The sequence below is a fragment of the Argopecten irradians genome, chromosome 15 (genome assembly GCF_041381155.1).
Source record: "Argopecten irradians isolate NY chromosome 15, Ai_NY, whole genome shotgun sequence".
In the NCBI taxonomy this organism is placed as follows: Eukaryota; Metazoa; Mollusca; class Bivalvia; order Pectinida; family Pectinidae; genus Argopecten; species Argopecten irradians.
In genome coordinates this window covers 31,447,767-31,464,480 of record NC_091148.1, presented here as the reverse complement: position 1 = coordinate 31,464,480, position 16,714 = coordinate 31,447,767, and the positions used below count along the sequence as shown (strand labels likewise).

General features: G+C 34.7%; 1 protein-coding gene across 1 annotated transcript; it reads left to right on the top strand.

Moving 5' to 3' along the window:
- The first annotated feature begins 127 nt into the window (after window positions 1-127).
- On the top strand, window positions 128-14,717 carry LOC138308991 (tRNA (guanine(10)-N2)-methyltransferase homolog). Its single transcript, XM_069250077.1, has 14 exons — window positions 128-238; window positions 1,245-1,313; window positions 2,340-2,413; window positions 2,609-2,690; window positions 3,127-3,219; window positions 5,007-5,147; window positions 5,490-5,550; window positions 9,083-9,178; window positions 9,702-9,782; window positions 11,167-11,334; window positions 11,655-11,727; window positions 12,523-12,654; window positions 13,434-13,554; window positions 13,931-14,717. The coding sequence occupies exons 1-14, from the start codon at window positions 155-157 to the stop codon at window positions 14,123-14,125; spliced, it is 1,470 nt and encodes a 489-aa protein (XP_069106178.1). The 5' UTR covers window positions 128-154; the 3' UTR covers window positions 14,126-14,717.
- Window positions 14,718-16,714: the final 1,997 nt, after the last annotated feature.

The window sequence follows — 16,714 nt, the reverse complement described above, 5'->3', positions numbered from 1 at the left end:
GTGGAATAAACGAAAAAATATAGAATTAAATCAGAGCTTGTAATCTACTATTATTAAAAATTTATGCAAATAATTGATAAATTAAATATTTGTTTGAGATTATTTTATGGCAATTCTATCTCGAACGCAAAAGAGTTCCAGAAAATTTTCCAATATGGCTGCGCCCATGGAGAGTTCATGCTTGATGCGAACTTACGTGATCCAATTCGCCAATGAGCACACAGATTTTAGAATGGCGGTAACGTTTTTGTTCTCTTTCATAAACTTATTGATTTGATATGAAGTAATCGATTGGAGTCGAATAAGTGTAAAGCTTCGTTTTCACATTTGTCTCACCATCATGATCAGTCATTGGCAGATTGAGTTTCTTGTCAGTGTACATGTACCATGATGTAGATGATGATATACTTTTATTATGATGACATATTTTAACCTCTTTGAAAGTGGCTGTAAATATTTAAACTATGTAACCACTGACTAATTGACGTCAGGTTAAATATATTCTCAATTTCAAGATAATTTCTAATATATAGATTTCAATGGAATTGGTGTAGTTGCATCATACTGTTATATTTTCTGTTTAGACGAAACGTGTCAGCTCGATACACTTTCAAATTACTGTATGTTAGAAACAAGAAAGACACAATAAATGTACTGTTCAAAAAGATACACTCCATGTGTTCTCAAACACGTAGCACTCTGACTAGTGTCATCACGAAACCAGATGCCAAAGATAAAGGCTCAGGTTCCTGCGCATTTTTGATAACACAACATGTTGCCCAGCCTTGAACCTCTTAAAAATGTGAAATCGTAGGACAGATTTGGCCTACGCTACGTAAGGGGCATAATTGTAATATATTGTCCATGCAACGCCAGGAAAACGTTAACATACCTATTCATTTGGATATTATGGACTCCATTGCCCCCATGTTACATCCCATTTATTTATTAGAAATTAAATAACTCTGCAAGACCCTTCTATTTCACACATTTGTAACGGCAGCCAAACACTGTCGTGTCCGGTTTTATTTTTAAAAACCCATGTGTATTTGAGAGATAAACAAAATGCTAGCCAGATAGAGTTTTTGTAGTGGAATTATGGTCCACATACACAATATGTTGTCAAATATTCAAATTGAACACAACCATCGCTGGTACTGCATCACTTTCGCAATATTCACGTTGCATATATATGTAGCATATACATCATACATGGTAGCATTTTGTTTAATTGTGTTTTGCAGGAATTCAAGGCTTTGATAGACTTGTTTAGTGTTGATATACGGTGGCAAGAGAATAACATTGAAGAAAAGGTACATAATGTATACATTTTAGGATAATTTTTATCAACAGTGTGTTAATGAACAAGAAATGGAATTATTTCAAACTTTGACAATTTCATTGAATGGTGTAATGTTAATGCTAAGTATTAAAATCATTATAGTAGTAAGCTGAACGAGCTGAGAACAATATCTTTGTTTTTTAGCCCACCATCATCAGATGGTGTGCTATTCAAATTGCCTCTCGTCCGTGGTTTGTTGTCCGTCCATCCTTCCGTCCGTCCTTCCGTCCGTTAACAATTCTTGTTAACGCTATTTCTCAGAAAATACTAAAGGGATCATTTCCAAATTTCATATGTAGGTTCCCCTAGGGCCTTAGTAGTGCATTTTGCTTTTTGGGACTGATTGGTGATCAAGATGGCCGACAGGCCGCCATGTTGGATTTTAACAGTTTAAGTTTGTTTCCGCTATATCTCAGAAAGTACTGCAGACTGACTGCCATCTTAAATTTTGATAAATGAAGTTCAAATTGTTTCCACTATTTCTCAGAAAGTACTGAAGGGATCTTTTTCTTTCATAGGTAGGTTCCCTTAGGACCCTTGTTGTGCATATTGCAATATGGGAGTGATCGGTTAACAAGATGGCAGACCGTCCGCCATCTTGTATATGATTGTTACTGCTATTTCTCAGAAAGTACTGAAAGGATCCGTATCAAATTTAATGTGCATGTTCCCATAGGGGCTAGTTGTGTATATTGTATTTTCGGACAGATCGGTGAACAAGATGACCATCTTGGATTTTGATATTTGGAGTTTGTTACTGTTATATGTCTCAGAAAGTACTGAAAGGATCTTTCTCAAATTTCATATGTTGTAATATGTAGTAAAAGTTTGAAAAGCAGAGAAAAGATCCACTTTCCATTATCAGATGTAGAACATTCTTTGGTGGGCGCCAAGATCCCTCTGGGATCTCTTGTTTTAATTGTTGTTCATTATATTCACTTATTCAGATATCATAAGATAAAAATATTTCTATATTACAATTTTATTTTTAAAACAGAGTCCTTACCTTCTGGTGAAGTCTCTATCTGAAGATGATGTAAGAAAGATTGGGAGTCGGTCTGTTTTGATCAAGTTAGTATTTTTTTTAAACTGAATTATATTTCTGTTAATATGATGACTGATAATACTTTTAAGACACAAAATTTGATATTTTGATTATTGAGATCTAAAGATTGAGATGATTAGAAATAATAAATTTCCTGTAATTACAATGGCAGTTCTTATTTTTAATGGACCAGATGAATTGCTTTTTTTGTGTATTTCCAGAAACATAATTGAACTATGGGGACATGGCAGCACATACTCAGAATTAAACCAAAGTTTGAGAGAAACAGATAAAGACGTCATGGTATGTATAATATTTCATAATTCATGCCGAAAACAAGATGGTAATATTATGCTAGATGATAAATTGCAATTTGTGAGACCTTGATGGATAAATGCAATGTGTAACGATGTAAGGGGCTGCAGTGGCCGAGTCGTTCAGATGTCACGGCATATTACCACAAGCCCTCCACCTTTGGATTCCAAACTGTTAAACAGTTGCCAGGCATTGACGGCTTGTTGGTGGTTTGCTCTGGATACTCCGGCTTTCCTCCACCACCTCGACCTTAAATGAGCCTAGCCTGGCTGTTAATAAGATGTTATTAAAACAAAAATAGAGATAAAAACTGCATAAAAATAATAAAGAGTTTGTGAATTCCTTGTGAACGTGAAAATAAATTCTTTTGTGAGGGCTAATTGTGTTAAAGTTGCATACTTTTTCAAGACTTGCTTTTTTTCAGGACCCACATTTTGTGAAGGAGAAATCTTTTAAGTTTGAACTAGATGCTTTCAACAAGAAGGTCATTCAATCTTATAAATTGGAAAGGTTTGAGGTAGGTTTTTCTCAAAAAGATCCAGATTATATCTAATTTAATGTAAACAGTAATCAATGTTTTATGGTGCTTTCATTGAAATTGTAATGACAAAGATGATATGTGTTGTTATGATGATAAAAGCACTGGCAGGTAGATGGTCTTATTAAATATGAATATCTAGACTAGGATACTAAAAAATTTCTCCCATACTTCACAGGGATATCCCGCGGTTGCTAGGGAAAAGATATCTTTATCTTACACAGGGGGGGTGTAAGACAGCTCACACGCACTAGACAATAACGTAACATCATCAATACCTGCGGTGTAACTGCGGCGCGCATTGTAGATGACGTCATCAATTTTCACGCATAACGACGTTCCTGCGATAATGTCAAATAAGCTGGAAACCAAGTGGAATTTCATCATTTTTAGCTCGCCTATTCGAAGAATAGGGGAGCTAATGTTGTCACTCCGGCGTCGGCGTCGGCGTCCCATTTCACGTAAAAGTTTTTGAGCAAGTTTCTGTTTCGTCAATTGTTTAAGCATAAGTCATCATAATTGTTTATGATTTTATTTTCCTAATGTGTATGGATACTGAACGTGATAATACAACCAATTTGGGGTCCTTTAGTTTTTTTTTGAGTCTGTTAATTTGTCATATTTCCATGTTAAAGTTTTTGAGCAAGTTTCTATTTTGTCTGTTGTTTAAGCTTAAGTCATCATAAATGTTTATGATTTTATTTTCCTAATGTGTATGGATGCTGAACGTGACAATACAACCAATTTGGGGCCCTTTAGGGTTTTTTTGACTGAGGGCACTGCTTGATATTTTTAACTAGTAAATACTTGAACATCAACTTCTTCTGAATAGGCGAGCTTTGCTGTTCTCCAACAGCTCTTGTTTTTACTTAGTATGGGAGAAAAAGGATCAAACATGGGTCTGTGAAGTGAACAGGGATATCTCAACCCTCATGAAAGATTTTGTCCGTCAACCCTCGGCAAGCCTCGTGTTGTTCGGCTAAAATCTTTCACTCGGGTTGAGATATCCCTGTCCACTTCACAGACCCATGTAAGATTCTATTATTCTACCCTGGGTTTGTATTAAGATTTTCTAACTGAATCAACTTTTGAAAGATAGCACTGTGTTACAGTTACAACATATATACAGTCACTTAAAGGGACAATTCACTCAGGCTAATTCTTTTACATAACCACGAAACAAAATATGGCATAAATCTATTATTCTACATTTCTTATGAAACATATAACATAAAATATTGACAAATCCCACGTCATTGTTTAGTATTTTAATTTATACCGTTGTAATGACAAATCGTTGATCAATACGATTAAGCAGGTATAATATGTACGCTGTACCCTTACCCGAGCAAAAGTCACGCACGTTAAACAAATGAACTACATAACCACTGAGGAGGTGATAAAATGATTTTTAGGCAAGAAAATTCACATTATAAGGTTAACACACTAATGTCAGAGCGATTTTAGCAGTTCTAGACAACAGTAGCATTACTCTACGAGCATGGGACAGGGTTCGGCATACAAGTTGTTCGACCACAATGTGTTATGACGGACAGCGAGCAAGTTTGAACATTTCACACGCATTTCACCACCATGGGCTTTTATGGCATATCACAGTAAAACCGACTAATCTAATTTCCATTAGAGCTGGGTTTTTTCCGATAAATGTACAAACTTTAATGTTCTCTTAGATTGAATTGTCCCTTTAACATATACAGTCACTTAAATATGTTTACTAGTAACAAACCTTTCAAAATATTTTGTAGAGTCTGCCCCATGATGTACTAGCTTTCCAAGGTGAGGTAAATTTGAGGGATCCTGACGAGATCTTTTTCCTGATGGAGGATTACGGACCATTTGGTAGCCAGGCTTCTGATAATCCTCATCACATATATTTTGGTAGACGGGTAAAGTAAAAATTTATTTTATTGTATAGGTACTAGAATTGGTCATCTCTGATTGGATGTTTTCTTCAGAACTGAATAAGTTTGTAAGTTCTAACACAAACATGATGAGAGAATTATAACAGATTACTATTATGCATTTATCTGAGAATTGAGAGAAAGATTGAAGATTGCTCATTTCAAATTTTGTCAAATTTGATGAGGATCTGGCTTAAATGCTAGATAGTTGGAAAAATATTCTTACTCTTTATCTTTGATATCTATTGGTAGAAAACCTCCTTTGGAAAGTTTGTTTAAAACTTCCTGTTGAAAGATTGTCAAAGTTTGTTTTTGTTTTATTTTCAGATTTCAGAAGGTCAAAGAGATGCCATCAGGAAATACAATTTACAAAGCAGAAAATTTATAGGTATAAGTCATATATTAATTTCTGTAACTCAACTGTAAGTGTAATAAGTTCAATTGCTGTAGGTTGTTTGGGAGTGGATAAAACTATGCCTTTTATATACATATACAGTGTATAGCTTTACAATGATCTTCAAGATTGATGGACCTTTTATATACATATACAGTGTATAGCTTTACAATGATCTTCAAGATTGATGGACCTTTTATATACATATACAGTGTATATCTTTACAGTGATCTTCGAGATTGATGGACCTTTTATATACATATACAGTGTATAGCTTTACAATGATCTTCGAGATTGATGGGCCTTTTATATACATATACCGTGTATATCTTTACAGTGATCTTCAAGATTAATGGACCTTTAATATACATATACAGTGTATATCTTTACGATGATCTTCAAGATTGATGGACCTTTTATATACATATACCGTGTATAGCTTTACAATGATCTTCAAGATTGATGGACCTTTAATATACATATACAGTGTATATCTTTACGATGATCTTCAAGATTGATGGGCCTTTTATATACATATACCGTGTATATCTTTACAATGATCTTCAAGATTGATGGACCTTTTATATACATATACAGTGTATAGCTTTACAATGATCTTCAAGATTGATGGACCTTTTATATACATATACAGTGTATATCTTTACGATGATCTTCAAGATTGATGGGCCTTTTATATACATATACAGTGTATAGCTTTACAATGATCTTCAAGATTAATGGACCTTTTTATATACATAAACAATGTATATCTTTACGATGATCTTCAAGATTGATGGGCCTTTTATATACATATACCGTGTATATCTTTACAATGATCTTCAAGATTGATGGACCTTTTATATACATATACAGTGTATATCTTTACAATGATCTTCAAGATTGATGGACCTTTTATATACATATACAGTGTATAGCTTTACAATGATCTTCAAGATTGATGGACCTTTTATATACATATACAGTGTATAGCTTTACAATGATCTTCAAGATTGATGGACCTTTTATATACATATACAGTGTATATCTTTACGATGATCTTCAAGATTGATGGGCCTTTTATATACATATACAGTGTATAGCTTTACAATGATCTTCAAGATTAATGGACCTTTTTATATACATAAACAATGTATATCTTTACGATGATCTTTAAGATTGATGGACCTTTTATATACATATACAGTGTATATCTTTACGATGATCTTCGAGATTGATGGACCTTTTATATACATATACAGTGTATATCTTTACAGTGATCTTCGAGATTGATGGGCCTTTTATATACATATACAGTGTATATCTTTACAGTGATCTTCAAGATTGATGGACCTTTAATATACATATACCGTGTATATCTTTACGATGATCTTCAAGATTGATGGACCTTTTATATACATATACAGTGTATATCTTTACGATGATCTTCAAGATTGATGGACCTTTAATATACATATACCGTGTATATCTTTACGATGATCTTCAAGATTGATGGACCTTTTATATACATATACCGTGTATAGCTTTACAATGATCTTCAAGATTGATGGACCTTTTATATACATATACCGTGTATATCTTTACGATGATCTTCGTGATTGATGGACCTTTTATATACATATACAGTGTATAGCTTTACAATGATCTTCAAGATTGATGGACCTTTTATATACATATACAGTGTATAGCTTTACAATGATCTTCAAGATTGATGGACCTTTTATATACATATACAGTGTATAGCTTTACAATGATCTTCGTGATTGATGGACCTTTTATATACATATACAGTGTATAGCTTTACAATGATCTTCAAGATTGATGGACCTTTTATATACATATACAGTGTATAGCTTTACAATGATCTTCAAGATTGATGGACCTTTTATATACATATACAATGTATAGCTTTAAATGATCTTCGAGATTGATGGACCTTTTATATACATATACAGTGTATATCTTTACAATGATCTTCAAGATTGATGGACCTTTTATATACATATACAGTGTATAGCTTTACAATGATCTTCAAGTTGATGGACCTTTTATATACATATACATATACAATGTATAGCTTTACAATGATCTTCGAGATTGATGGACCTTTTATATACATATACAGTGTATAGCTTTACAATGATCTTCGAGATTGATGGACCTTTTATATATACATATACAGTGTATAGCTTTACAATGATCTTCAAGATTGATGGACCTTTTATATATACATATACAGTGTATAGCTTTACAATGATCTTCAAGATTGATGGACCTTTTATATACATATACAGTGTATAGCTTTACAATGATCTTCAAGATTGATGGACCTTTTATATACATATACAGTGTATATCTTTACAATGATCTTCAAGATTGATGGACCTTTTATATACATATACAGTGTATAGCTTTACAATGATCTTCAAGATTGATGGGCCTTTTATATACATATACAGTGTATAGCTTTACAATGATCTTCAAGATTGATGGACCTTTTATATACATATACCGTGTATATCTTTACAATGATCTTCAAGATTGATGGACCTTTTATATACATATACAGTGTATAGCTTTACAATGATCTTCAAGATTGATGGGCCTTTTATATACATATACAGTGTATAGCTTTACAATGATCTTCGAGATTGATGGACCTTTTATATACATATACAGTGTATAGCTTTACAATGATCTTCAAGATTGATGGACCTTTTATATACATATACCGTGTATATCTTTACAATGATCTTCAAGATTGATGGACCTTTTATATACATATACAGTGTATAGCTTTACAATGATCTTCAAGATTGATGGACCTTTTATATACATATACAGTGTATATCTTTACGATGATCTTCAAGATTGATGGGCCTTTTATATACATATACCGTGTATAGCTTTACAATGATCTTCAAGATTGATGGACCTTTTATATACATAAACAATGTATATCTTTACAATGATCTTCGAGATTGATGGACCTTTTATATACATATACAGTGTATAGCTTTACAATGATCTTCAAGATTGATGGACCTTTTATATACATATACAGTGTATAGCTTTACAATGATCTTCAAGATTGATGGACCTTTTATATACATATACAGTGTATAGCTTTACAATGATCTTCAAGATTGATGGACCTTTTATATACATATACAGTGTATAGCTTTACAATGATCTTCAAGATTGATGGACCTTTTATATACATATACAGTGTATAGCTTTACAATGATCTTCGAGATTGATGGACCTTTTATATACATATACAGTGTATAGCTTTACAATGATCTTCAAGATTGATGGACCTTTTATATACATATACAGTGTATATCTTTACAGTGATCTTCAAGATTGATGGACCTTTTATATACATATACAGTGTATAGCTTTACAATGATCTTCGAGATTGATGGGCCTTTTAGTATTTGAGTGTCCATATCACATTGTGTAATCAAAATTAAACATGTTTCTTTTTTTTTTCATCATTGTGTAGCGAACACCAGTATGGACCCTGGTCTCTCACTTATTATGGCAAACATTGGCCAGGTGAAAAAACACGACCTTATCATGGACCCATTTGTTGGCACAGGTAAGCATTCTATTGGGAATAAGACAGATTTACGCTACTTACTATCACGTTTGAGCTCCTAATTGATCTTTAGTGAAAAAAACTGTTTCATGAAGGAATTCCTTCACTCTTTGTCATGAAATGAAGCATTGATTTACACTAAAAGCTCCATTTCATGTGTTTGTAGGTCTTATTTGAATTATATATACACAAGTATTTATAAGCCAATTATTTTTTATCAATAATTGGTAGTGTATAGCATCTTTAAACAACGTATGTACATGTATGACGCCATTTTATTATGCGATATGTTTCATTTGTAAAATCCCACACGGTTGTTTGACTTTTACATTTTGTCTTCATGTTATGTCTTTGAAACCTTAATTGACAATTTCAAATTATTTTTTGTGAAATAAACAATTCATCTCCATTACTCTGGGTATCTACACTTCAAAAGGTTTCATTATAGTTACTATATAGTTGAGCCTAGATAACATGTATGTCTTATAATGAGGTATCATACTAATACCTTTGTAATTTCCAGGCAGCCTCCTGGTAGCGTGTGCTCATCACCAGGCTTATGTAATGGGCACAGACATCAACTATCTCCTACTTCACGCTAAAGGTAAGAATTATCTCCCTTGGTTTTTAGTGTCTAAACCATTCATCTTATCATCTATATATCTATATTTACATTTTACCACAAAGACTCCAATTACTCTAATGATAATCATCATCTGTATTATTTATGAGTCAATAAATGCAGCCTAGACTCAGTAATGTCTATATACATATGAATGTGAGTCCTGTTTACCGACACCATGTTAGTCCGCACGGGAAAATTGACACTGTAGTTCAATGGACCAGTTTAGTTATGAAACTATAAAAAAATCTTTTAAATGTCTGGATTATTAAAAGTAAACTGAAAAGCTATTGAAAAAACGTGAGATTTTGTTGTCTTTTCAATTTTTTATAGGGACTATTTTTTATCACATTGAACTTGGCTGTTGAGGTTAAATTGCTGAAGCAGGAAATTCAAATGTTCATTCATTATTTAGTTAAATTATGTTTTACTTTGAACTAGAAAACAAAATGTAAATATAACAGTTAAGGGATTGCATTTATTGGAGATGTAAATTCAATCTGGGTAGTAGATCAATAGAATTGTGCCCTAACAGTGGTATTCAATTTATCTGCCACCCAGATTGCATTTATATCTTCAATAAATGCAATCTAACAATCCTTTAATTTAATATAATTTATGATATGTTGTAAACCTATTTCTGGTTTTAGCTAGTCATTAGGGGTGTAACAATACATCAGACTATCAATATATTTCAATTGCATGCCTCTCAACTCTCGATCAATCGATGGCAATTTCAAAAAGTAGATAACAATTGCCGATAGTATGCCAAACGATCAATAGTTTCAATTGTCAGATATTTTTCTGTAACTATGACTGAAATCATGTACTCACAGAGGATTGATAAACAGACTAACAGTCACAATAAAATTTCACTTTTTTCCATGCTATTTAATAAAAAACGCAAACACCGACAATGTTTTCAATCATGATTTTCATTGCGTTTGAGTTGGTACTGATGCTAGCAGGTAAAGGGAAGTAACTCTTAACCAATACTGCACTAGATGTACGTCATGGCGGCCAATTCATTGACTGGATTTTGATATAATTCAGAATCCAGTACTATTGTAATACTGTTGCAATTGTAGTCTTCAATAGTTAAACTATTGCAGTGGTGTTTTCCTTAATAGCAATAGTATTGCAATTGTTTAAATTGTAGGCGATCGTCACCCCTACTAGTCATGATGTCAGAGAGTGGTACATTATAAGAAATAATACATGAATTAAAACATGTTCTTATACCACAGATGTAGGAAAACATGTTCTTGTAATGTCACAGTACTCAAATGTGTGACTTCATTTTAAAGTGCTTTGATAAAAAAAATCTTACTGATCTTAGCTTGTGGTACATGTTTTCCCTCCAAAGGTAAACCTTCCCGGGCAAAGCAGGATAAACGAGAGTCAGACGAGAGTATCCACGCCAACCTCTATCAGTACGGTCTGAGAGACTTCTATGTAGACGCTGTTGTAGGCGACGCATCCAAGCACCACATGTGGCGCCAACAGCCAATGTTTGATGCTATAATTACAGATCGTAAGTAAAAGTTGTTCTATACATGGTCAACAACAGCAAATGTTTGATGCTATAATTACAGATCGTAAGTAAAAGTTGTTCATCCCATCCTTTTACATTCCATCACAGAGGTTGTGTTACAAAGCATCCCATCTCAGAGGCATGTTGACTGGTCAAGCATACATGTTGACTGGCCAAGCATACATGTTGACTGGTCAAGCATACATGTTGACTGGTCAAGCATAGTCAGGTGGTGCTTGTCACTTCTTTTAAATTAGTTCTTTTCTTGAACTGTATATCAGTGTACTATTTTACAATATATCATAATTATGTTGATACAGCTCCTTATGGTGTCAGAGAGAAAGCCAAGAAAGTGGGAACAGATGTAACTGATGCCAAACTGGAGGACGACCAGTGAGTAGACTTATAGGCCGGGATCTAGGGGTGAGGGGGGGGGGGGGGGGGGGGGGGGGGACATGCACACACCCCCCCACAACTTAACGAACCAATGTTTTTCTGAAGCCTTTTGACCCACTGATAATGAAATCGAGAGGTAACATTGTATAAACTGGGACGAACTTCCGGTTATGACGTCATCAAGATGGCCGCCATCTCGAATTTCACTAAAAATTGAAAAATAGTCATAACATTGACATTTTTCAACCGAAGAAGACAAACGAGGCATCAAAATGACCACAATAGAACAAACAATACATATCAGGACCATATAATCCAATATATGTAGTTATTTCTACGCAGGAAATGAAAAAATCAGATTTTTAGCTCAAAAATGGTAATTTTTAAGCAAAGTTTTCATATTTGGCTTGACGCAGCAAAAATGTTTGCCAACAGCAAACAAATATTTCTAATAAGTTATTTGACCTCTTATCAATAAGTAAAAACAACACCAACCAAAAAAACAATGTTTACATTGTATAAGCTCCGGTTATGACATCATCAAGATGGCCGCCATCTCGAATTTCACTAACAGTTGAAAAATAGTCATAACATTAACATAGTGACATGACGATATGTTTATTAAACAATAGGGTGTTGATTAGAGACAGCATAAAGCATATTACAAAAAAACTTGTGAGACCATGGCAGCTCAAAGTCATCAGAATGGGCTTGATTACATAATGCTAAATGTGTTTTAAACCATCAGATTTTCGATAAAAAAGGTTCTCATTTTATTTTTGTTTTATCTAGCAAAATTGGACATGTTCCTCAAAAGGTAGATTACCATCTTGGCCAGATTTTCAAAGATCTCCTTAATTTCGCTGCTAAGTTCTTACACTTGGGAGGAAGAGTGGTGTACTGGTTTCCTGTCTACAGGCGAAGGTGAGTCATTCTGTGTCATAACTCCCCACTGGAATTCCAATGTTTCATGGCTGGTTTGTTCGTTCTCATGGGACGCCGAGTAGTTATAAGGTTTCCACTAGCCCTCTAACTCTGGAGACAAGTTTGAATTCTGTTGGGGATGGTTATTATCAGGTTGTAGGTTGGTTTTTTTTGCTGGGTACTACAGTATTCTTTCACCTTCTAAGCTTGATATGTCACAAATGACCATAAAACAAAAAAAAATATTTTTTTCAAAAGTTCAAGATCAATCTGATTAAATAAAATACTGATCCTTATTGTCACTACATTGGATAAGAGGATCTGACAACATCCCATTAGGGGTCACATTCTGGTGACCTTTGGAAATGACCAATCAAATTGCTACTGCCAGAATCTTGACTTGGGACAAAACTGATTGAAAAAGCTGTCAGACTGTTTTCGTGTATGTAGTCATCTCGCCCAAAGAGCACAACAAAGCTAAATGTATAAGTAAACTGGGGCAAAATGTCGTTATTAATTGATGTAGCAAGGTGTAGAAATGCATTTAATCTGAAGTACAGGTGATATAAAGGTCATCCAAACATGACCTCTTATGGGATACTGTCAGATCCTCTATTGAACGGAGTGGTTATAAAGATCTGTATTTTAATCAGGTCCGTTCAAGGTAAAATGTTATTTTTCCTCTATTCCCTCAAAAAAAACCCACCATAAAACATATTAAACATTAAACTGTTTAATATGGTATTGATGCCAATGGATTATTTTTCTTTGACATTCAGTTACAAGGAAGAAAACATCCCTACACATCCGTGCCTGCGTCGTATAGCTAACTGTGAACAGGTGCTGAACTGTCGAATCTCCAGACGTCTCATCACCATGGAGAAAGTCAAACCTTTTGAGGTAAGGATTACAAATCTCCACTGCATGATGATTATTGCATGGAGAGGTTATATTTAAACCCAAATAAAATAATTTGGTCAGTCCATTGAAAGGAAAATATTTGCTCAGTGCTGGATATTCTATGAATAGACAGATCTGTGTTTACTAGACATTCAGCGAAGTATGATATATTTTCAGTTAAATTTCATCAAAATGGATTATCTTATTCATTGTCATGCAATAATAAGATACTTGAAGCTGTATTGAATAAAATTCCAATTGTTAAAATCTAAGAGAACTGTTAACTGAAATACACATGCTTCTTACCTTTGGGTTTGTAATTGAAATTTGTGTATTGAGTCCATTCACAAGTGGTTTGACTGTTTTATTTTTCCAGAAAATCCATGAATCAGATGATGCCCAAGTTGAAGTGGATCATTACGAGGAAGCGTCATTCCGACAGATGTACTTCCATCCTCGACGTTTCAAGGGAGGCGACTCTAATGATCTAGTGGAAAACGGAGATATTGGTGTTGACCCAGACAATCTCGCTGATAAAATCTCTGGTACTTGTCTCACTGAAAATGGGTGATTTCATCAAAAGTCAGACTTGGAAAAACATAAGAGACAGAGCTCTTAAGGCAGAAAAAAGATTAAGTTCCATCTTTAATCAAAAGCCAGGATAACCCGAGCAGAAAATTTGAAGTCATTTAATTTAATTGAATGGCCGAGAAAAAAGCAAAACCTTAATAACTGGTGGAAAACAGGTGTCTACAGAAAGATGAGCAGGAGTACGATATTATTTTTCCCAGATATCAAAAAAGCGTTTGACACATGAACATTCCAATTTTGGATTTGACTTACCTACAATTGTGTAAAAATGTTCTGAAATCTCAGGATGGATTTCAATGGTTGATTTCTGATTACCCAGTAATGTACCAGCTAAGTCAAGATTTAGCTGACTAGTCACATACATTCAGGCTTTGTTAAGTTAGCATGGCAACAGTAATCTAAATATTCTATTAACTTGATTCTGAGGTGAAAAATTTGATTGAATCAAACAAAAGTTCTTCAAGTTAATTTGAGATATAAGAATTCAAATTAATGATGTTCCATTGTATAATCTTTTATAAATTTTAAGTATGACTGACTGTGATAATGTTAAATAAAATATACCAAGAGATCCCTTGAATGTTTTATACCAGTCACATAGAGAGGAGGTTTTTCAGCTTTTCTCTTCTTTCCCTATTTCTTTAAAACATGAATAAGGAAATAATCAGAGGAATCACTATGAAAGTAAAGACATGATCACATGACAATCACATTTTAGTTATTCGTTTGGTTACCAAACTAAACCAATTGTTATTTGACCAATCACTAAATGAGATTGAGGCACATGACCAATCACCAGGCTGACAAATGCATGTGTTCCTATTTAATAGTGTAGCATACACACTACAAAATGGTGTAGCATACACAATACAAAATGCAAAGATGTACTCAGATGGTCTGATAGATAGCTGGCGATCCGTCAATTTATTACACAAAAACAGGTACCAACATAGTGATTTCTATGCCCTGATGAAAATAAAGACTTGGGCCGTTTTTGATTATGCAGTTTGACTGGTTAGACATAGTTGTTCGTTTATGAATAAAAGACAGACCTGGTGATTTTATATTGTTTTCAGGCTAGCCTTGACAAAGCCCTCACAGGCCTGTGTCATAAACTTAAAAATAAAATTTTATTACTCGCATGGACACCTTAGGGAAAGTATTGGGATTGCTTTCCAGATCTAAAGTAGCAAAGGTCATTTATTTCTAAAGACAGATTTATTTTTTGCTGCTATAGAATCAATGTTCTTTTAATGAACCTAAATATGTTTGAATGACATAATTTATTAGCTCACCTGGTCCGAAGGACCGAGGTGAGCTTATGGGATACCGCAGCGTCCGTCGTCCGTCATCTGTCGTCCGTCAACAATCGACTTCTTCTCCATAACTGCTGGTCAGATTTCAACAAAATTTGACTGGTAGCATCCTTATGGGCTACTAACTGAAAATTGTACAAATGATGGGGCTGACATAAAACGACTTCTTCTCTGAAACTAAGCAAGAGATAGCACTCATAATGCAATGGTAGTATTGTTATAGGGTGGGGATTCAAAATTGTACAAATGATGGGGCTGACCCCCGGAGGGCCTGAGGGGCGGGGTCAAAAGGGGTCAATTTGGCTATTTCCATATAAACGACTTCTTCTCTGAAATCAAGCATGGGATAGCACCCATAATGCAATGATAGCATCCTTATAGGGTGGGGATTCAAAATTGTACAAATGATGGGGCTGACCTCCCAGGGGCCTGAGGGGCGGGGTCAAAAGGGTTCAATTTGGCTTTTTCCAAATAAATGACTTCTTCTCTGCAACTACGCGTGGTATAGCACCCATAATGCAATGGTAGCATCGTTATAGGGTGGGGATTCTAAATTGTGCAAATGATGGGGCTGACCCCCTGGGGGCCTGAGGGGCGGGGTCAAAAGGGGCCAATTTGGCTATTTCCATATAAACGACTTCTCTGAAACTAAGCATGGTATAGCACCCATAATACAATGGTAACATCTTTATAGTCTGGGGATTCAAAATCGTGCAAATGATAGGGCTGACCCCCCGGGGGCCTGAGGGGCGGGGTCAAAAGAGGTCAATTTGGCTATTTCCATATAAATGACTTCTACAACTAAGCATGGTATAGCACCCATAATGCAATGGTAGCATCCTTATAGGGTGGGGATTCCAAATTGTGCAAATGATAGGGCTGACCACAGGGGGCCTGAGGGGTGGGGTCAAAAGTGGTCAATTTCCATATTAATGACTTTTTCTCTGCAACTTAACATGAGATTACGCTCATAATGCAATGGTTACATCCTTATAGGGTTTGGATTCAAAATTGTACAAATGATGGGGCTGACCCCCGGGGGCCTGAAGGGTGGGGTCAAAAGGGGTTAATTTAGCTGTTTCCATATAAACGACTTCTTCTCTGCAACTAAGAATGGCAGAGCACTTATAATGCAATGGTAGCATCCTTATAGGGTTGGGATTTGAAATTGTACAAATGATGGGGCTGACCCCCGGGGCCTTAGACGGCAATAGATGCGAGGTCAAAAAGGTCAATTAGGCTACTACTTTCAT